Source organism: Eschrichtius robustus, chromosome 16, assembly GCF_028021215.1.
Source record: "Eschrichtius robustus isolate mEscRob2 chromosome 16, mEscRob2.pri, whole genome shotgun sequence".
NCBI classification, from domain to species: Eukaryota; Metazoa; Chordata; class Mammalia; order Artiodactyla; family Eschrichtiidae; genus Eschrichtius; species Eschrichtius robustus.
The window spans coordinates 52,635,004-52,655,650 of record NC_090839.1 but is presented as its reverse complement, the minus strand read 5'-3'; the positions used below and the strand labels follow the sequence as shown (position 1 = coordinate 52,655,650).

The window sequence follows — 20,647 nt, the reverse complement described above, 5'->3', positions numbered from 1 at the left end:
TGTGGGGAGGAGCAGGCTGACACTGCTGCTTACGGCCGGGGGGTGGGGTGGTGAGAGGAGTGCCGCGCAGGCGCCTGGCGGTGGGGAGACCCGAGGGGATTCGGGAGTCACAGGCGCGGCCGCAGAGGTCCCGGCGTCGGCCTGAACGACAGGCACCCCGTCTCCGCGTCCACCGAGGTGGCGGCGCCCGGCGACCAGGCCGCTTTAAGCACAGGCCCCGCCCCGGCCCGCGCGCCGCCCCCGCCCCGGCCCTCGAGCCGCTCGGGCCCTGCTGCCGCCATCATGATCTGCCTGGTGCTGACTATCTTCGCCAACCTCTTCCCGGCGGGTGAGCGGCGCGGGCCGGGCGGGGCGGGTAGGGGGTGCGGCCGGGTCTGATGCGCCCCGACCCCGGCGGTCCCCGCAGCGTACACCGGCGTGCACGAGCGCACCTTCCTGGCCGTGAAGCCCGACGGCGTGCAGCGGCGGCTCGTGGGCGAGATCGTTCGGCGCTTCGAGAGGAAGGGCTTCAAGCTGGTGGCGCTGAAGCTGGTGCTGGTGAGGGCCGGGGTCCCCAGGCGTGGGGAGCGGGACGGGGGGGGTGGGGGCGGGGTCCCCGGGCGTGGGGAGCGCGGCGGGGTGGGGTGCAGGGGGAGACGGGGTCCCCGCGCGTGGGGGATGGGGGTTCCAGGAGCACGCGGCCCTTCCCCTTCCCTCCCCAGGCCTCGGAGGAGCTGCTGCGCCAGCACTACGCCGAGCTGCGTGAGCGCCCTTTCTACGGGCGCCTGGTCAAGTACATGGGCTCCGGGCCGGTGGTGGCCATGGTGAGTGCTGGCTGGCGGGAGGGCGGCGCGCTGACCCCGTGCTGACCCCCGACCCCGTCTGCAGGTGTGGCAGGGTCTGGACGTTGTGCGCGCTTCGCGGGCGCTCATCGGGGCCACGAACCCGGCCGACGCCGCGCCTGGCACCATCCGTGGCGATTTCTGCATCGAGGTCGGCAAGTAAGGCCGGTTCCGATTCCCCGAACTGGGCTGCGCGGGGCCCTCTGCCCGAGCTCTGTCTGCTGCGGGCCTGCACTCACGCGCGCCTCTCCCGCACAGGAACGTGATTCACGGCAGCGACTCGGTGGAGAGCGCCCGCCGCGAGATAGCGCTCTGGTTCCGCGCGGACGAGCTCCTGTGCTGGGAGGACAGCGCCGGGCACTGGCTGTACGAGTAGCCGGTCGGGCAGATGTGCCCGTCTGCAGTGGGCTGTGGGTGATTCCGCATTCTCCAGGCCCCGGAGGTGTGCACACACGTGGACCCCACTCCTAGGAGCTCAGAATACCTTTCCTGTGGCAGGGGCACAGGAGGGCAGGTGGTGCACGCCTGCGGAGCTCTGGTTGCTACAGGCCTTCCTGTCCTGGCTGAGGTTCTCAGGAGGCCCAGCCCAGCCTGCACCCGTTTACAGCACGTCTGGAATGCGGCAGGGTGCCACCCTAGTACTTGGCTTGTCCCAGTACTTCTTTTTATAATAAATCGAGGAAAATTTTTGTGCTCGAGTTGGTTTGGGCCCAGGGACACAGAAGCATGATGTTAAGACATTTATTACTTACAGAGCAGATATGTAGGTTCACTTGCAGGGCCAAAGCCTGAGGAGAATCGTGTCACCCAGTTGAACCCACCCGGCTAACCCCCGAGTCACTTCAGGCCCTGTGAGGACAGACAAGGGACTTGACGTACATCACAGTGGAGAGTGGCAGGGTGGTGGGGAGAAGCCTGCAGCTGCAGGTGGCTGCAGCGGTGGCCAGCTGGGCTCGTGGGATGGCTGCCCAAGATCTGTGCTTCTCTGGTGGGAGGTGGGTGGGCAGCAGGACCTGGGGCTGCCCTGATCGGTGCCTCGAGGAACAGGAGTAAGGCCTGGGCAGGTGGGGGAGTTGGCAGTCCAGGGCGGTGCCCCTCAAAGCAGGCAGGCGCCATCGCCTAGAGCCGGCTGGAGGCGGCTCCTGTCCTTAGCCCTTGGGCCTCTGCTCGGTGGCGTATCATCAGATGCCCTCAAGGGAGCAGGCCACACCGCTTACCCCTAGGCACTTAGTAGCGTGTCTTGGGAGCTGGGCTCCTTGGAGACTGCACAGGAGGCAGGCCCTGGAGCACACCTTTCCCCGTCACCCTGAGGCTGAGCCTACGTCCAAGGACTGACCCCAGGAGAGACCAGGGGCTTCCCCTTCTTCCTGAGGCTTGGGCCTGCCCTGGCAGCCTGAGAAATTCCACCCTAGGGGCTTCTGGGAGGGATGGGATTCAAGAGGCCTGCTTCTACAAGGTGGGTGTTCGCCCAGGGAGAGCTAGCAGGGTCGGGGAGGACATAGGTCAGTGAGGGCCGGTGAGAGCCCGCCACACAGGACGATCACGGGGCTTGAGCGGGATGAGGGTGTGTGTCTGTCTTCTCAGGCAGCTGCCCCAGGGAGCCTGGTTACGTGCTTTCATGCCAGTTCCCAGGGCGGCAGGGATGGGGGAGGGGGAGCCCAGGGAAGGCTAGCAACTGGGCCAGCTCCCTGAGGGTTGGACCCCCACTCCCGTGGGCAGCAGCCAAAGGCAAGTGGACTCAGAGTGGGAAGACTCAGCGGGGTGAAGTCCCTGCTCGACTCCCTGGAGAGATCCTGGGAATGAGTGACTGGAATGGGGAGCCCAGGGTGGAGCTCGGAGCCACCTGTAGGGGCTTCCCTGGCCCGACCCACCCTGGGGTTCTGCCTCGCTCTGGCCCTTAAGTGCCCTCGGGCCTGGAGGGCTTTGGGCTGGGTGCCAGCCAGGAGCTGCTGGGGAGAGGGTGTCCCGAGAGGCTCTGCCCCTCCCTGGTCAGGACGCCACCCTACTCCCCGCTCCCAGCCAGACCCTATGCTCTCTGCCAGCTCATGGGGAGGCCCGGACCAAAGGTGAAAGCTGCAGGTTGAGAGGCTAGAAGTGGGGTGGACGGGCGCCTGGCTGCCTGCGGGCAGGCTGCCCCCTGGGTGGGCGGTGGGCAGGTGGGCGGGGCTGTATGTACACGTGGCAGGTGGCATCAGGCGGGGCGGGGTGGTGGCGGCCGCCGCCTCACTCGGGGGTGTAGGACACCTGCCACACGATGATGTGGCTGCGCTCGGCCTTGGACAGCAGGGGCTTCACCTGGCTCACGTCCCCTGCACCCTCCTCGGGCTCATCGTCTTCTCCGTCGCCTGGAGAGAGCACAGCTGCTGTGAAGGGACCACCCCTGTCCAGGGACACCTGGGGCCCCGGCGGCGCCCACTCACCGATGCGGAAGTCGATGTAGCCCTCACCGCCGCTAAGCACCAGCACGTTCTTCAGCTTCTGGGCCTCGGCATCTGCGGTGGGGGCAGTGGGCCCGGGGCTCTCGGAGGGGCTGTCGAGCACGCTGCCGTTCAGAGTGGCCAACACGTTCCCTGTCATCGGGGCACAGGGACCTCAGTGGGGCAGCCGGAGCCCCACACACAGGCTCTTGAAGGGAGGCCGCAGCTGCAGCCCTGCAGGGAGTGGGGCCCGGCCCCTCACCTGGCACGGAGACAAAGAATTTGACAGCGTCACGGTGCCCGTGGAAGCAGAGCTGAGCCTGGGCCATGGAGCAGTAAGGGATGAAGCTGCTGGCTGATTTGTCACTGCTGTCGTCTCCGTACACGTGGATGATGCCTCCTGGGCGGGTCCCCTCCCCAGATGTGGGGGACGTCTTGTTGGCTGGAGAGAGAGGGGCCCGGAGGGGCTGAACCTGCTGACTGGGAGGACCAGTTTTCCAGCAGCCGAGGGCAGAGGGTGGGGCCTGCCTGGTGCCAGAGCCAGTCCGAGGGGCAAGGCCAGCCTCAGCCCCCAGGGCGTCCACAGTGGGGGGCTTCCTTCTGAGAGCAGGAGGCAGGCACTCCGGACTTACCTCGGAGCCCCAGGAGCTGGCCTCGGTGCAGGACCACAGCTGGGGGAGGTGAGGGGCGGAGCATGGAAGAGAGAGGAGAGAAGTGGTCATAGGAGGGACTGGCTGAGGAGGGCTGCGGCTAGGGCAGCCCGCGTCCTCCTGTGTCCTGGCAGAGCGCGCCCGCCCCTGGGACCCTGACATGCGCCTGTGAGTGGCAGCCAGGCCATCTCTACAGATGTCTGTGGGTCACTCACTCTCAGTCAGCGGGATGGAGATGACAACTCCGTTGCCGGTGCCCACCCAGAGGCGGTTGCCCGCGATGAGCAGGGCGGTGATGCGCACGAAGGAGAAGCCCAGCTTGCCTGTCCCTGGGGGTGGGGGGAGGCGGGTCAGCGAGGCGGGCTCGGGGGACCCTCCTGCCCCCACATGCCCAGCTGGGGTGGCCCCTCACCCAGCATCTTGCTGACGTAGGGCTCGATATCCACGTCCTGCAGGTGCTGGTGGGTGTGGGCGTGGTAGAGCCGCAGCGTGGAGTCCAGGCGGATGGACACCCACACCCCGTCGCCAATCCACGCCAGTTGCCGTACCTGGCTCTCCCGCCGTGGGTGGGCGTCGAACGACTTCTGTGGGGTCAGGGCAGCCCGTCAACGGGGTGGGGGGACCTGAAGCTGCCATGGCCAAGAGTCCCTGAAGCAGCTCATGGCCACCTTTCTAGGGCCTCTTTGCTCCCTTGGGTCCTGGCTCCCAGAAGGAGCCCCAGCACCCCAGCCCCACCCCACAGCAGTGCCCGAGGGAAGTGCGGAGGGCCCATTCAGACGCCAATCTGCTTGTTTCAGGGAGAAGCAGCAGGTGGGCTCCAGAAAGACGGGCATTCACAGCCCAGCTGCCCTTTTTTGGCCCATGACCTTGGATGAACCAGTTGCTTCCCTAAGTGCATTTCCTTTGACCCCACGAAGCCCCCACCAGAGTCCATTAGGTGTGTGGAAGCCCCAGCCTGCACTTGCCTCAATCTGCATCGTCTTGGGCTGGATGACATGCACCTTGTTCTTGTAGCCGCACCAGACACGGTCATACACGACGGCCATGCAGCGGATGGAGTGGTGCGGGTGGCCCAGGTCCATCAGGTGATAGTTGCTCAGGTCCCACTGGCTGTCTGTAGAGAGCCCGCGACCCCTGCTCAGGCCTGGCCAGGCTGCCTCTGATCACGGTGCAGGTGGTTCACGCCCTGCCTGGACCGTCAGATGCTGCTCCCCCACCCACCATGCCAGGCCTCACCTTCACCTCGGTGGAAAATGGCCAGGGTCCCATCGGCCAGAGCCACCAGCACTCGCCCTTTCACGTGCCTGCAATGGGAAGGCGGTGAGCCGGGCTCAGGCTGGCTGCCCTCGGCCCTCCCGACCCCGGCCCCCGGCGGGGGTCACGCACACCAGGCTCAGCACGGAGTCCTTCAGCTTGATGGAGTGCAGACACTTCTTCCAGTTGGCCACAGCCGAGTGCACGTAGAGCCTGCGGGAGGAGGCACGGTGGGTGGGGGCTCGCCCAGGGGACCCTCTCCACCCCGGCCCCCAAGGTCCAGCCTACCAGCCGTTCTGGGCTCCCAGCCACATGGTGGGTGCAGCACTGCTGCTGGCCCCCATGGCGTCCCCGCTGGGCTCCGGCTCAGGCTGCACACCGCTCACGTCCGTCTCCAGCCCGTTCTCACTGCAGGGAGGATGGCAGCTCCAGGGTAGCCCATGGAAGCCCGTCCCTGCCCACCTCTGCCAGTCCCCCCCGCCCCCACTCCTCCCCTGCTGCCCCAACCCGAGAGAGCCCACCTGTCAGGCTGGGCGCTGGGGGGTGGGGCAGGGGCCGGGTCGGTGAAGACGTGCTCTGTGAGGGGCCCAGGCCGCACCACAGCTGCCTCTGCCTCACTGGGCCCAGAGTCTGGCACCTCCATGGCCTCCGTGGCCTCCTCCGTGGACTGAGATGGGTTGACCTTCCCATTGGCGACAGCAGCCACCTCCCCTGTGGAAGGGAGGGGTGAGCTTGGCTGGGTGAGAGAAGATGGCCGCCCGGGCTCAGGCCCAGGACTCACCCTGGCCCTTGTCCAGCACTGGGGTGTCCCCACGGGAGGAGCAGTTGCTGCGCGGCACGTTGCAGCGGGTGGCACAGCCCACCAGGGTGATGCCGGCCAGCACGCCGTCTGCACTAGAGTCCTCAGGGTTCACGTCGCTGTCCAGGAAGATCTCCCCCGGAGGGTAGTCGCCATCGCTGGCCGCTGGAGGGAGAGTCACAGCCCCGTCACCCCGCGCTGAGAAGCCCCCATGACAGGACCCTACCCAGAGCTCCAGTCCCGGTGAGGGTGCAGGGGGGAGGGGCTGTTTGTGATGCCACCCCATCTCCTTGTCACCGGGTGAGTGTCATACAGGGTCTCCTCCTGCATCATTAACAGGACTGAGCAGAGAGCTCAGACAGCTCCTCCCTGGACGCTCCGCATTGACTCCCGGCCAGCAGCAGGGGCCCAGCACTCACCAGGGATGCTGGAGATGCACAGGACGTGGGCATTGCACACGGTGAACTGGTCCACGACGGTGCCCGGCTGGTTGGCATCGATGATCACCACTTTGCTGGTGGTCAGGGTGCTGGTGAGGATCCACACGCGGCTGGAGGTGGCATCCGCCTCGGGGAGCTCCTTTGCCTGTTTCCGAGCACAGGGACGGGCTGGTGCCTGAGCGCTCACTACTGTAGCAGCAATGGGGGGCGAGTGGGGGGGATCCTGGAATCTCTCAGGATCTAGCCTTACCCGTGGCCTTAGGGGACCTGAATGTCCTCCCTTGTCGCCAGGACGGTGAGAACTCAGAACTGCACATTGTGCCTAGGTCGTGGCACTCACGGCCTCCCTTCCTCAGAGGAAGGCTGAGCGCTCGGTGGTTAAGTCACTGGCCCCCACATCGAGCCGGGACAGAAAGTGAAGCCTCCAGGCACTAAGCCCCTCACACGGCTCCTGGGCAGGCACAGACCTGCTCCAGCCTGGCTGCCCTGAGCCTCCGCTCCTCCTTGCTGCCCCATCCACCGGCTGGGGACCGGGCCACCCCAGTCTCCCGCCACTGTCCCCAGCTGTCCTCCGTTTCTGTCACTCCCACCCAGACTAGTCATAGCAGAGCCATCGGGATGGCAGAAGCAGAAGGTGGCCCTGGCCCTGCCTGCCACTCTGACCTTCTTCTTCTCGGGGGACGCGTGGTTGCTCTTGGTCTCTCCTTCTACTTCCCGGTCGCAGGTCAGAGGGTCGCGGCCTGGCACAGGCTTGACTCCATTCCCGGGGTCATCCTCACTCAGTTTCCAGCCGCTCAGGTTGACGCCCGCGGCACACCACAGCTGGGAGGAGAGGGCCGTGAGGTCCGGCCTCACGGGCTTCTGGGGCAGGGGGACCTCTCCCAGCCTCGCGCCTTCCGCAGGGCTCACCTTCATGGTCGGGTCCTTCTCCACCAGAGGGCGGCAGTACACGGGGACGGGCACGTTCTTCATGCGGGTGTCCTCCTGACCCCCATTGGGACTCAGCTGCAGGAACAAGGCAGAGGGGCGCCGTGGGTGCCAGGCCTGGCCGGCTCACATGTGTGGGGCCGCAGTCCACTACCCAGTCCTCCAGGTTTTGGACTTGGGGCCCTGGGTGCGTATGGGGCTCCCCTGGGGCTCCCCGCCTGCGGCGCCCCCCACGCTGCCCTGCGCCCAGCACCTGCTTGTACTTGGCTGGTAGGCTCCAGCCACAGGCCTGCAGCCGCCCGTCGTCATTGCGCACGTGCTCGCGCACCTGGCGGTACTGCTCACGCTTCTGCTCCCGCCTTGCAGAGGACGTGCAGTCGCTGGCGGAGGAAGGGCAGGTTACTGCGTCTGCAGGGAGCACGCCTGCCGCCCCGGAGCTCTCCCTCCTGGACCTGGACCGTCCCTGCCGGGCGCCCATCTGACGGCAGGGGGCTCTCCCCAGCTCTAGGCTTGGAGGCCACATCCAGCCGCTGCCCTGGGCCAGCTGGCAGGGACCCACAGCCCTGGTGGCACCTGAAATGGCTGCGGGCTGCCTGCTGGGGGTCACCCGAGGAGCAAGGCGCAGGCCTCTGGGACTAAGCGGAGGGACTGTGGGGGAGCGCAGCCTCTGCTGAGGGACATCCAATGCTCCCACTGGGGGTGGAGGGGTACACACAGTGTGCACAGAGAGGTTGTGACCCCTGATGCCTGGTCAGTGTCCTTCCCACCACGGACCCCATCCCCTGAGCACAGCTGCCAGAGCAGCAAGGTGGAAACCGGTCCTGCTTCAGAGCCTGGAGGGGAGGGGCCCTGGGACACAGGGACTCCCCCTGGGCAGGCCAGCGGGGAAGGGCAGGGCAGGCCTAGGAAACTCACTCATCTGGGAAGAACTCCAGGGGCCGGCTGCCGGCGGAGATCTGGCACATGGCGTGGCTGCGGCGCTGACTGAAGCCGGCCGTGGTGGGTGACTTGTAATGGATGTTCACGGACGGGTAGGACCGCTTGGCCGGAGGGGGGCTTGAGGAGGAGCTGAAGAGGCGGCTGAAGCTGCCAGCCGAAGCATAGGGGGTGAGGGGTGGCCTGAGGGGAGACCTCCCCAGCGGCCACTGCCAGTGCCCTCCCAGTGCCCCCAACTCACAATTGCCAGATGGTGGACTTCTTCTTCTCCTGGACAGACGGATGCTCTCGGGATGCTCTACAGGGGAGGGCAGGAGGAGAGGCCCCACTCAGCCATGCCCAGCCTGACTCGGCCCCACCCAGTCCAACCAAGCCCCCCTCTCACCGGGCCCCTCTTGCCTCCCTTGCTTGGGACCCTCCCCATGGACACACGGACTGGAGCATCAGACAAGAGGGGCTCCCAGGCGAGTCACCCATAACTTCCTAGAGAGACCCCGGTGCACTGGCCCCAACAAACCCCAGCATCTCTCTAGCCCAGCAGGTACATCCACTGGCCAGGCCAGGGCTGCACCAGAGGCCCAGTTCTGCTGGCCCCCTGCAGGCTCCCACCAGGGAGGACCCAACACCCTTAATTCTCCCGGAAGAGAGGGAGGTGTGGGGGCGGTCAGCCTCAATCCCATCCCCAGGACCTCCTAGAGCGACCACAGCTCACAGACGGAGATGGGAGCGTGTCTTCCGGAGCCCACAGGCGCCTGGAGGCCCACCTGATCATCTCGGTCCACCGCACGGCCTCCTGCAGCTCCATCAGCCGCTCCTTGTACTGGTTGCGCTCCATGAGCACGCGGGCCATCTCCACACGCGTGAAGCGGCGGCGCTGCGCCATGGGGATCTTGTCCTGCGGGGAGAGTGCCGCTGCTCAGCCAGCGAGGGGCCGCCTCCGGGAGTGGGCGCACCCGAGGGCGCTTTCCCACAGAGCTTCAGGCAAACGCAGTGGGGAGGGGTGGGCACAGGAACAGGAGCCACCACTCCGAAAGGGCCCCCCCTTCTTTCCAGAAGGTCACATGACACACTCGAGGGGTACAACACACACACTGTGTTTTCCTACAAGCTCCCAGACACCCTGGCAATCCCAAATGCCACCGGTCAATGCTAACAGGTGGGACTGGCTCACGGTGGCATAGCAGGAAGAAAGGTTCTGGGGAAGGTCTGGCGAGCAGGACTCTGGTCACTGCCTCAGAGCTGGACACTTGAGGTACCAGCGGATCTGCATGGGATCTGCTGTCCCTGGCAGGACTGTCTCCTTACGCAGCCCTGCTCTGGGCTGCCCTCCCCTAGTGCCCCCACCACCGGCACTCGGAGTTCACAGGAGCGTCGGCAGCCCCAGGCCCCCCATCAGGAGGTCAAGGCACCAATCGGGTGCCCTCCATGCCCGAGTGGGAGGGCCTTGGGGAGCCGCAGCTGCCTAATACACCTGCGGCTTTGTTTCTTTCCTAGAGTATTTGGAGGTGAGGGGCTGCGCAGGATGGGCAAGGTGAACAGCTACAGTTTCCCAAGTGCCTGCTATGGGATCGGCATCCTGTTACGTGCATCCCACAACCCCCAAAATAACAGTGGATGAGTGGTGAGGTCGGCGTCCAAACTTCACCTTGGCTTAAAAGACTCATGCCTGCTCTCTCTGTAAGGAAGGCGGCCAGGTCGCTGGGCTGGGGCCCCTATTCTGGAGAGGACCTGGGAAGGGCAAAGACCCCTACAAACCCTTCCTTACAGCCACCCCTAGGGCTTTCCTCAGAACATTCCATGCATCTCCGGGGGTTTGTGAGGACAGATGAGGCATCTGAGGGCCTCAGGTACTCAAACTGTTCTGTCTGGGGGGCAGCACCTGGGCCAGTAAGCAGGGAGACCCCACTTGTGACCGTGCAATCCACATCTGCTAGGACCTAGGTGAGAGGAGGCATCCTGCAGAGAGGGGGCTGGTTCTGACCACACAAAGTCACCGGGGCAGTGGGGTGGGGGGGCTGCTGCTGGGTGCAGTCATCACACAGAAGCGGTGAGGAGGACCCAGAGACCCAGAAGAACTAGCACATCCCCGGGAAGCCCGCCCACACTGCCCGCCCCCCGTGCCCACATGTTAATAGTGGAATATACCAATTCTGTACAGAGATAGCTGCTTACATCCTCCACCTCTTCTTTGGGTTCACGGTGGGCAATGATGGCCTCTGACTTCACTCTGCAGGATGAGGAAGGAAGTGGGCAGGGTGAGGGCCCCACTGGGCACTGGCCCAGAGGATGTGTCCCACCTCTCAGCTGCACTCAGGGCTCTCCCCTCAGGTTCTAGGCCCTGAGCATTCCTGCCAGTGCCTTGGGGACGGGTGGCTCCACACCCCTGCCCACATGTGCCCTGAAGCCCAGCCAAGGAACAGGACCTCAATCCAGGTGGTCAATTGCTAACGGGAAGGCAAGGGCAGTGCTCGCTTCAGGCAGGGCCAGAGGAGACCTGGCTCCCAGTCCCACAAACCTGGCACAGGCGCCACCTGCCTAGGGCCCGCCCCTCACACCTCCCCTTTCCTGTCTGGAGCCAAAGGCACCACTTTGGGAGAATGGGGTGAGGATCAGGCTGGAAGAGAAAAGCCACAGGGATGTGCAGAGTGCTGGGGAGGACACCCCAGAGCTTCCCAGCAAGGCTCTGTGACCCAACCTCGACTGATCGAGGGCTGGGGAGCAGAGGGGAGTGCGGGGGACCCGTAGTGGCCAGAGGCCATTATCCTCCCTTCCCTCCTCTTGAACGAATGTAATAGTGTGAGAGGAGTGGGAAGGCCCCGCTCAGCCGCCAGAGAAAGGACACCCAAGACAAGATACTGTCCCTCATGTGGGATTATTCCCCCGAGGATGGTGGAGACAAGAGGGGAGGGGTGGGTGGCCAACACAGTAGTTGGGTCTGGATGGGGTCGAATATGAGAGGTAGCTCAGGGATGAGCAGGAGGCTGAGCAGTGAGCACGCAAAGTGAGCCACTTTGGGAAGGAATGACCTCAGGGGGTGTGGTTAGCTAGAGAGCAGGTGCCAGGGGATTGCGGAGAGGACTGGAGGGGCCTGGGCGGGGCCTGACCCCGCTCTCCACGCCTGGCGGCCCAGCCTCCGTGGGAGTCCCGCCCCTCAAGGAGCCCTGCTCACCTCCTCAGCTCCTCCTCCAGGTCTTTGATGCGGTTCTCCAGTCTAAGTTTGGCCTGCCTCGCGGCTTCCAAGTCCCCCTTCAGCACCTCCTGCTCCCCCGAGAGCTGGTCCACCTTGGCAATGAGGTCGTTCTTCACCACGTTCAGAGCGTTTCTTTGAAAAGGCAGAAAGAGGGGAGCTCCTTGTGAGCCGGTGTGTACGTTAAGTAATGGGGTTTCAAAGGGGTCTGCCCACCCTGGTGTATCTGAGCAGACACATCCTGGTCTTGAAAGTGGTGAGAGGAGGTGACCACCCCATCCTCTCCCCAGGAGGGGTGAGCTCAGTCCAGTGGGTCCAGGTCCTCCCTGGGGACTGCCCTGAGGCTGGGCCAATGCAGTTGTTACAGGAGCCCCTGGTCCTGGTGGGGGGCTGTCTCAGCAACTGTGGTGCTGAGGAAGAGCATCCTTACTTGGTTTCTAGAAGCTGTGAGTTCTCCAGCAGCAGATTCCCCACTTCCTTGCCCATTCCTGAAACAAAAGGTACGGAGTTATTACATGTGCCTGGTGAAGCCAGACCCTGATGCTCACACCTGCCTCAGAATAACAGATGTCCTGCCGGGGGGCGGCCCACCCCTGGAAGGATGGCCCCCCCGGGAGGGCTGATGTGAGGGGATAAGGAACAGAGGCCCGATCTGCAGGAAGATGCCTGCCTGGGGAGGCCGGGCGACCCTAGGAGAGGCCTCTGCCGGTCTTGAGGCAGGCTCTCCACCAAGCAACGCAGTCAGGAAAGGACCTGGTGCGTGCGAGCCCCGTGGGGGTCTCAGACTGGCCTCTGGAGGGCAATGAGCAGGTCTCCTCCGCCCCGATAGATGCAGCAGCCCTGGGCTTATATTCTGGAACTCAGTGATGGGCTCTCACAGCTCTCTACCAACATGAAGTCTGGGTACCAGCAGGGCCCGGACGGTATCCTTATGGCCTCTGTGCAACCTCCTCAATCGATGCCCACCCCTGGCCCAGTATCACTGCCTTCCCCCAGCCCTGTGACTTCCAGGCCATCATGAAGCAGACCCTTTTTAGAGCTGCCCCCTCGGAGAATGGAGGTTGGAGCTGTGGTGATGGGGACAGAGAGCCCTGGCCAAGGAGATGGGATGGTCCATGGCAGGTGCAGCCCTCCACCAGGCTGGGAGCAGGCCTTCAGGAGCCAGAGGTGGGAGTGGAGGTGAGGATAGCACTCTGGGGGCTGGTGCCCAGAGGGGATGGCCAGACCCCAAAGTGGGCCCCGCAGACTGAGGTCTCTGCAGGCGTGTCACAAAACCCCCAAAGCACCGCATCTAATCCTTTAGGACTGCCTCGAAGCCCAAGGTCTGTTCCTCTTGTTCACTTCCCTCCTCCATGGCCTAACACAACCGTGAGACGAGATGACCCATGCACACGGTGTGCCCAGCTTAGGGTTCTGCCGGCTGTTTCTACTCTCACCTCCTCGCCTCAAACGTGGCCTGCCTGCCCTTCAGATGGGATGCAGCAGGCACTGGGCTCAGGCCTTCCTGAACTAATGGGGGGGGGGGGGCTCAGAGAGGCCGGGGTCCCCTCCTCAGCCCGTCAAGGGTCTGCTCTGAGGGAGTCAGGTGCCCGCTCACCACGCCTGCTGGAGGCCCCCCAACCCCCACCCCTGAAGCCACGGACACCACTGCCCCCACGGCTGCCCCACCGGGCTCAACAAAGCAAATGGCTCATGAAGCATGAGAAGGCGTCAGGGAGGCAGAGGAAGCCAGAAGCAGGGAAACACATACTGAAACAGGGCCTCGGCCTTACCAAAAAAATCATCGCGCACTATGGGCGCCGTCCCAGTCCCACGGGAGATGGGCGACCAGGGCGGGAGGAAGGAGAGGGAGAGAGGAGGGGAGAGAAAAGAAGCGCGTTAAGCCCGTGTGATGAGCAGGCGGGGGGACTTCAGGGCTACTTCTCGCTGGGTTAGGGGTGGACACAGGAGTGGGACAGGAGGGGCGGGAGACGGGATGGGGCCAGCTACTCCTTCCAGAAAGTTTACCCTGGGTGGTGAGGTGGAGGGTCAGGGCAACACAACTGACATCTTACACTAAAATCCTGGGGTGGTGGGGTGGTGGGGTGGTGGGTGGGGGCTAAGGACAGAGGTCTCTGCAAATGAGGGAGAGCTATGACCAGGCCCCGGGTGCCTTTGAACATAGTGGGGAGGTAGCACGGGGATGGGTAGGACCTCAGAGCCTCTGCTGAAAGCAGGAAAGCAGGAGCTTGGCCCATGTGCCCCATGGGGAGAGGACCCCTGACTTCCAGGATGTACCCAACAGAGGGGAGATGCCACAGCGCTGAGCCTGTACTCTGTGTCCAGTTAACTAGCCTCCACCTCTATCGGCTCTGTAGAACCTTAAGAAATGGCCTACAAGGAGAGAGCGGGGTCAAGGGCACAGCAGCTCTCCCTCAATTGTCAAGGTCACCGTCAGTGGGCTGGTGGAGCAAACCAAAAGAAGCTTCCGAGCAGCAGTAGGCTGGTGAGCAAAAGCACATGTGCCTTAGTGGCCTGGACCAGGATTGGGAGGGGACAGGCTGCACAGCTGGCGGTGACTGGGCAGCAGCAGTGGGGTGTCTCAGGGTGCCACCCCCTCCACCTGGATGCCACCATGGGGAAGAGGGGCCGCAAACAGACAGCAGAGATACACACCTGAGAACTCCCCTGGGGCCGTGTCCAGCGAAGCACAGAGAGACGGGGAAGGAAGTGACAAAGGTTAATTGGTGACTGAAACCAACAAAATGAAGAAAATCTTATTAAAGAAAAAGCGACGATGATCAGCCATTTCCATGTTGAAGGGCCCAAAAGCATACGAGCAGACGACCCCAGGCCTGTGGGTGCCAAATGCATCCAAGGCAGGAACCCTGAAGGAAAGGGGAGGTCAGAACAGCAGGCTCCTCAGTCCTGGGGGCCCTGGGGCAGGCGAGGGGATCTAAAGCCTGCTCGCCCCTCTACTCCCACCACCATCAGGAGGGCCAGACCCCTGTAAAGCTAACGTGTGTGTGGGTGTGGTGTGGTGGGTGCTGGGCGTCCAGCCTCACAGGCGCCCCCAGAGTGAGTGAGCCACGGACAAGGACCTGGCCTCGGTGGGGGGTGGGGGTGGGGCCCTGGCCAGCCCAGGTCTTAGGGGAAGGGCAAGACCTTAGGTCAAGGGCAACCAGAAGACAAGGGCCCTACTGTGCAGGGAGGGAATCACTGAGTCAAGATGTGAGGGGTGGGGGTGCCGCTTGTGCCAAACTGCTCTCCGCTACCCAGCTGAAGACTTGAGGAAATGATACTGTTCTATTTGGTTCATTTCACGCAGAAAGAAATGGTATAAAAAGTCGCCTGACTTAAATGGCAAACTACAGAATCTGTGGAAGGAATTAAAATGATAAAGTGGATTTATCATTTTGATAGGCAGTTCAGAAGTGGATGTGTCCCCTCTCATCTCTACTTCCCAGGCAGCTGCTGTTCACGTTTGATATTCTCCTCCTCAGACGTCTTTCTAGGCAGACATCAGTTTCTAAAAAACAAAATCGTGACCACCACTCTCCATCCTCTTGGGCAACTTCCTCCGTTGCACCTCACACGGTATCCTGGGACCCCTTCCACATGAAGGATCCACGATCACCTTGAAAGCTTCGATGTATTTCCATATGGAGACGTCCCATTGTTTCCTAGGGCACTGGCTCCTTTGACAGGCATTTTGGGCCTGCACGGTTGTGCGTGGGCACCAGGACACACGCACGGGCTCCTGTGGGTGCCTTGGCCCTATTTGAGGAGCGGTGGTGCCGCTCCCTCCAGGTCCAGCCTGGCCGCACCCTGCCATCAGCGAGGTGGACAGTACCCGCTTCATTTTTGTCAATCGTTTGAGGAAAAAGAGTTAGTCAGGTTTGTGGGTCTCTTCTGTGAATGTCCTGCTTTATCCTCTACTCATTCCCTATTTAAAAAAAAATTTTTTTTAATTAATTAATTAATTAATTAATTTTTGCCTGTGTTGGGTCTTCATTGCTGCACACGGGCTATCTCTATTGCGGCGAGTGGGGGCAACTCTGTTGTGGTGTGTGGACTTCTCATTGTGGTGGCTTCTCTTGTTGTGGAGCACGGGCTGTATGCGCAAGGGCTTCAGTAGTTGTGGCACGTGGGCTCAGTAATTGTGGCTCGCGGGCTCTAGAGCACAGGCTCCGTAGTTGTGGCGCACGGGCTCAGTTGCTCTGCGGCATGTGGGATCTTACCAGACCAGGGCTCGAATCTGTGTCCCCTGCATTGGCAGGCAGATTCTTAACTACTGCACCACTAGGCAAGTTTCCTATTGTACTTCACTTCTTTTAACGTTAATGGTGGAGACCATATATACATATATATACATACACATACGTACATATATATACACATGCACACACACACACACACACACACACACATACATACATATATATTCTTTGGTTTTGGCAATGAAGAGAAGCCCAGATTATGAAAATACTCTCCAATACTCTCTTCCAGTTGTTATCCTTGTATTTTTATGTCTAGATCTTTAATCCACCTTGAAATTATTTTTGTGTTCGGAGTGAGGTTGAATTAGACCTCAGTTTTTTCCAAGTGGCTAGTCAACGAATCCAGTACACATATTGAATAATCCATCATCTGGGTGTCTTCAGGAACTGGTGATGGGAGACCAGGCCTCCTGTCACTGACACTTCCTCCAGCTGAGCCAGACTCTGGGGACTCAAGCAGACCCCAGCTCATCCCTCCACCGTGCTGGACAAAGGGCCGGCCCCGCACTCCAGGGCTCCATCCACAGATCACAGGAGCTCTCGGCTCTCCTCAACTCCTGAGGGCTGCCTGCCTTGCCTGTGCCCCTCGTGATGAAGGCTCCAGAAAGGCACCCAAAGGCCCATCACTCCCAAGAATGGGGTCTCATTCCAACCAAAACTAAGTGGTGCCCGAGAGGGCCCCCGCCCGCCAAGCGTTGCAGCGCAAGTGCCTGGGCACTCAGGGTTCTCACCACCAGGTGAGAAGACGATTCTCACTTCAGCCCCTCAGAACAGACCCATCAGATGCACTGGTTAGAGCTTCTCACGTCAGGCACTCCTGTTCGAGGGAACTGACCTCAGGAGATGCATCAGACATCATTTCCCTCAGGAACCCTGCTGCAACAGACTCCACCTCTACCTACTGACTCAGTCAATGTGGCTCCAGGTAAAACTCACTGGTATGCAGTTTCTAGTTCTCTGCTTTTCTCTCCCATCACTCTTTATGGAGACTCTGGCGTCCGGAACGGTGCTGCCTGAACCACAGGATGTGGCCACATGCTAGAGCATCTCTGCCAGCCCCGGGGGCGCCGGGATGGGCGGGGGGCAGTCACACGGAGTGAGCACGCACACCATCAGCACTGCACCTGTGGGCGCTGCAGGGGAGGGGACAGCTCTGCAGCCTGGGGCCACAGGGCAAGGCAGGAGACATGGCCGACGGGACGGACTGACTGGCAGGCCACCCAGTGCCACCAGGTAGCGAGAAGGCCAGTGAGCTCCGGAGATCTCGTAGAACCATGCGAGGCATCACAAGTATAGCAGAAGCATCAGTCACAACAGTCAAAAGTGAAATGACCCAAATGTCCATCAGTGGCTGAGTGGATACACAAAATGTGGTCTATCCACACTGGAACATTATTAAGCCATAAAAAGGAATGAAACTCTGACACACTCCAACATGGATGAACCTTAAAGGAATGATGCTAAATGAAGGCAGCCAGATGGAAAAGGCCACTGATGTGAAATGTCCAGAACAGGCAAGTCTGCAGAGACAGGAAGTAGAGCAGCAGTGCCAGGGTGGTGGCGGGGAGCGACTGCTAGTGGGTACGGGTTTCGTTTGGGGGGCGGTGTAAAATGTTCTAAAGCTATGTGGTGATGACTGCACAAATCCGAACGTGCTAAAAATCACTGAGGTGTACACTGAAAGTGGGTGGATTGTATGGTGTGGAAATTCCATCTCAATAAGGCTGTTAAAAAAAGCACAGCGGTGGTCGGAGGCAGGGCTGCCACCCTGGGTGGGACCTGAGTTCAAGTTCTGGCTCTGCCACTTCACCTCAGCCTCTGTGACCTCGGTTTCTTCATCTGTGAAATGGAGACACTAGCAGTGTGAGGCATTAACGGTGGCTGTGCATATAAAACATTGGTGTCGCTCTTCTCGTAAGGCCCGTGATGAGTGTTGGAATCTTGTCACATGACGAGACTGAAGAAAGGTACGAGGTGCGGGGGCCCCGCTTCGCCCCTTAGACCTCCTCCAGAGCTCCGCACCAGGAGCGGGAACGCGAAGCTGGGCCTCCGACCCTGACATGGAAATGCAAAACATCCTATGTCTGTGTGTCTTCCTAGGGAGATGCCTTTTACCTTTTTATCAGGTTCTCAAAAGCTCAAGAAAGTGTGGTGCCCTGCTGTGTAAGCTCTCCAGTGCAGGAGCCCGCACCCCAGGCCCGGCGCGGCTCCAAGGTTCCCCGGGCAGAAAGGCCCTCCCTCTAGTGACCACCTGTTACAGCCTGGATCCCAGGTGCCTCCTCCCGGCCACACCCGGCCCTGCTGGCGTGAGCACATGCAGGGGAGCAACCTACAGCCCATCCCCACGAGTCCACACCTGTCCAGGGGGTTCCCACATCTAGAAAGATCTACGCCCGCAGGTAGCTATGGCAGTGGTATTCAAACCGCAAAAATTAGAATTGATTAGGTAATTCACAGTCACACAAAGATAAGGAAGTTAAAACGTGCAGAGGAATCTTAGTGGTTCAGGGAAATGTTAACATCAGCCACGAAGAAAAGGCCAAAGGCTGCCACCCCACGTCCCAGGTGCGCATGCTGGGGCCCTGGCGCCTGGGAGGGTATCACTCATCACGGCTTGGGGGCTCCTCTGGTTTTCACTACCTTCTTGGCAATGTCTGATATTCCTTTAATATTATTATCAGCATGTATCCTTTTACCAAAAATAAAAAAATGCCTAAAAACTGAATTTATATGGTAGTATCTGAAAGAAGAGAAGGATGTCAAAATACTAAAAGTGACTGTCCCTAATGAGTAGACTTTTTCTGAATACTAACAGTTTTTGTATATTTTAAAATGCTTGTGAGAAAAATTCCATTAAAAATATATACTGCCAAAAGCGGGCATCTTTGTCTTGCTCCTAATCTTAGAGGGGAAGCTTTCAGTCTTTCACCATTGAATATGAATGTACTTTACTGAAATGTACACCTAAAAACTGATAAGTTTTACATGATGGTTTTACCACAATTTGACATATACAGTTGTGGTCCTATATCTCTTTACATTCTGGCTGAACAAACTTCTGTTCCAGGCACAAGGCGTCCTGGTGCTAAACACCCCAGATGATGATGCTGCCTGGAGGTCTCCCCACCCTGAGTAAGACAATCAACTTATGAGAACTAATAGGATGCAGGCCCACTGCAAAGAAAGCGAGGCTGCTCCAGCTGAAAACGCCAGCCGGGTCCCCTTCGTTTGCAAGTCAGGCCTGGTGGTGTGTGCAGCTGGCAGGCCGGCCGGGCGGCGCTGTCTACACGGGGACCCGCTTCAGAGACGCCCCGAGTCCCTGCTGCTGCGTCTATCAAGGGGGAGTGACAGCAGCAGAGAGGCTGGCAACAGAAACCCTCAGATGCCAGACAGCTCCGCCTCCTCGGGCAGCAGATGATAAAACATGGATCAAACGTCAGAAGGCAGCCTTCCCGGATTCTCTTAGTGGAATCGCTACCACCCTGCTTGCCACGTATCCAGTGGAGGCAGCTGCTACCCCTCCCCAAGGAGAAACAAGAGGACCCTTCCTTGGGGTGTGGGGAGGTGACAGACCAGAACCACGGCCCTGACGCCCACCTTGCTGGCTGCTGAGCAGGAGGGAGGGCTTCGGGGACAAGGCCGCTTCTCCAGGCTGGGGCTCCGGACACACATCTGGGCCAGGGGAGCTTGAACCCCGCTGAGAGACAGCGTGACTTTCCTCCACTGCCCTGAGGGCCACAGCCCGGCCTCAGAGCCATGCAGGCTGCCCTCAGGTACAGGCAGACGCTGGCACACGGGGCCTGGCTCGGGCAGGGAGGGAGGACCAGGAGCAAGTCTGCATCAGGCAGGCTGTCTCTGCACCCGTCTCAGACATAGCCTCGCAGGGCTCTCGGAGGGCACTGACGCTGTCTGGGCACGCTCCTCGTGGACTGGAGGAGCTGGCAACCACCACCCTCCCGAAACGTTCCTAGAAAGTGGGCTGCCCAGGGGAGGGGCTTGGAGCAGGGCTGAGGGCTACTGGGAATGGGTTTCTTCTTGGGCTGACAAGACGGTCTATAGACAGTTGCTCGAATCCGTGAGCACCCCAAACCCCACTGACCGGCACACTTTAAGCGGCGAGTTTACGCTAAGTGAATACATCTCAATATTCAGTTTGTAAAAAGAACTTCCTGGCTCACAGAGACTTTGCTTTCATCACAAACCCAACCATAGCAGGGTCCCGGGGACGGTTGTTTTTACCTAGCAGGTCGGCCCCTTCGTCCACATCCCCGATGACCTCGGACCCCGCAGTCGACAGCTCGTGGTACAGGGAGTCAGTGTTGATGCCAAAAGCCTTGTTCACGATCCCCTGGGTTGGGCTGTGGGGACACGCAGCCGAGGAAGGTGGAGTGAGTGGGCAGCACCTATGGACCACACACGGGGACACCCCCGAGGGGCCACTCGATGCCAACACCGCTGGCGCAAGTGCAGGCGTGGCGGGTGGCGGGTCAGTGCCCTGGGCAGTTCTCCCACCTCAAGGGGCTGCGAGGCACCTCTACCAGGGGCACCAACTCCCAGGGTGAGTGCTGAGCCATTCGGGACTGGCTCTGGGCCCAGTGAGCACCTGCTGCCCGTGCGGTCCAGGCGGGGCTCCCGGCCCATGTCCAGCTCTGGGGTGGAGTCGATAATGTCCTGAACATCAGACCACTCGTCACTGCTGCCCATGCCTGGGGGGACACAGTGGAGCCCAGGGTCGGGGGGTGACCAGCAGTTCCCTGCACCACTCGTGGTTGCCCTGGGGCCCCTTGTCCGGAGACCGCACGCTAGGCCACCACAGGCAGGGATGGTCATGGTGCGGGTTCTTCCCGAGGTGGTGGCTGGATGGGGCCTGTCCCCCAGAACTGTGATCCCATCTGAACAGGCCATTTTTTCCCTCCCTTTTCTCTGATTAGACTGTGTATGCTGGATGACAGTGGTC

General features: G+C 61.1%; 2 protein-coding genes across 8 annotated transcripts in view; one reads left to right on the top strand and one right to left on the bottom strand.

Annotated features, from left to right (window-relative positions):
* Positions 1-87: 87 nt before the first annotated feature.
* Positions 88-1,510, top strand: NME3 (NME/NM23 nucleoside diphosphate kinase 3). 2 transcript variants are annotated; one of them, XM_068525065.1, is made up of 5 exons: positions 88-328; positions 407-537; positions 702-803; positions 868-972; positions 1,080-1,510. In XM_068525065.1, the coding sequence occupies exons 1-5, from the start codon at positions 283-285 to the stop codon at positions 1,290-1,292; spliced, it is 597 nt and encodes a 198-aa protein (XP_068381166.1). In that variant the 5' UTR covers positions 88-282; the 3' UTR covers positions 1,293-1,510. The 2 variants fall into 2 exon arrangements, with proteins under 2 accessions (XP_068381166.1, XP_068381167.1); XM_068525066.1 differs by having other exon boundaries at positions 868-980.
* Positions 1,511-1,548: 38 nt separating this feature from the next.
* The window catches only part of MAPK8IP3 (mitogen-activated protein kinase 8 interacting protein 3), a 47,392-nt gene continuing 28,293 nt past the window's right edge, over positions 1,549-20,647 (bottom strand). For 4 of the 6 annotated variants that reach the window (XM_068524854.1, XM_068524857.1, XM_068524855.1 and 1 more), the window contains 25 exons: positions 20,294-20,396; positions 19,930-20,048; positions 14,087-14,098; positions 11,862-11,919; positions 11,414-11,566; positions 10,390-10,471; positions 9,009-9,139; positions 8,486-8,542; positions 8,224-8,394; positions 7,562-7,688; positions 7,291-7,386; positions 7,045-7,203; positions 6,361-6,526; positions 5,924-6,106; positions 5,664-5,853; positions 5,431-5,550; positions 5,275-5,355; positions 5,125-5,192; positions 4,854-5,002; positions 4,301-4,472; positions 4,104-4,217; positions 3,871-3,909; positions 3,501-3,680; positions 3,242-3,391; positions 1,549-3,166 (listed from right to left, as the gene is read on the bottom strand). In XM_068524854.1, the coding sequence (XP_068380955.1) occupies positions 3,045-3,166; positions 3,242-3,391; positions 3,501-3,680; positions 3,871-3,909; positions 4,104-4,217; positions 4,301-4,472; positions 4,854-5,002; positions 5,125-5,192; positions 5,275-5,355; positions 5,431-5,550; positions 5,664-5,853; positions 5,924-6,106; positions 6,361-6,526; positions 7,045-7,203; positions 7,291-7,386; positions 7,562-7,688; positions 8,224-8,394; positions 8,486-8,542; positions 9,009-9,139; positions 10,390-10,471; positions 11,414-11,566; positions 11,862-11,919; positions 14,087-14,098; positions 19,930-20,048; positions 20,294-20,396 (3,002 nt within the window). In that variant the 3' untranslated portion in view covers positions 1,549-3,044. The remainder of the gene's footprint in view (positions 3,167-3,241; positions 3,392-3,500; positions 3,681-3,870; positions 3,910-4,103; positions 4,218-4,300; positions 4,473-4,853; positions 5,003-5,124; positions 5,193-5,274; positions 5,356-5,430; positions 5,551-5,663; positions 5,854-5,923; positions 6,107-6,360; positions 6,527-7,044; positions 7,204-7,290; positions 7,387-7,561; positions 7,689-8,223; positions 8,395-8,485; positions 8,543-9,008; positions 9,140-10,389; positions 10,472-11,413; positions 11,567-11,861; positions 11,920-14,086; positions 14,099-19,929; positions 20,049-20,293; positions 20,397-20,647) is intronic. The other 2 variants (XM_068524853.1, XM_068524852.1) reach the window with 2 other exon arrangements.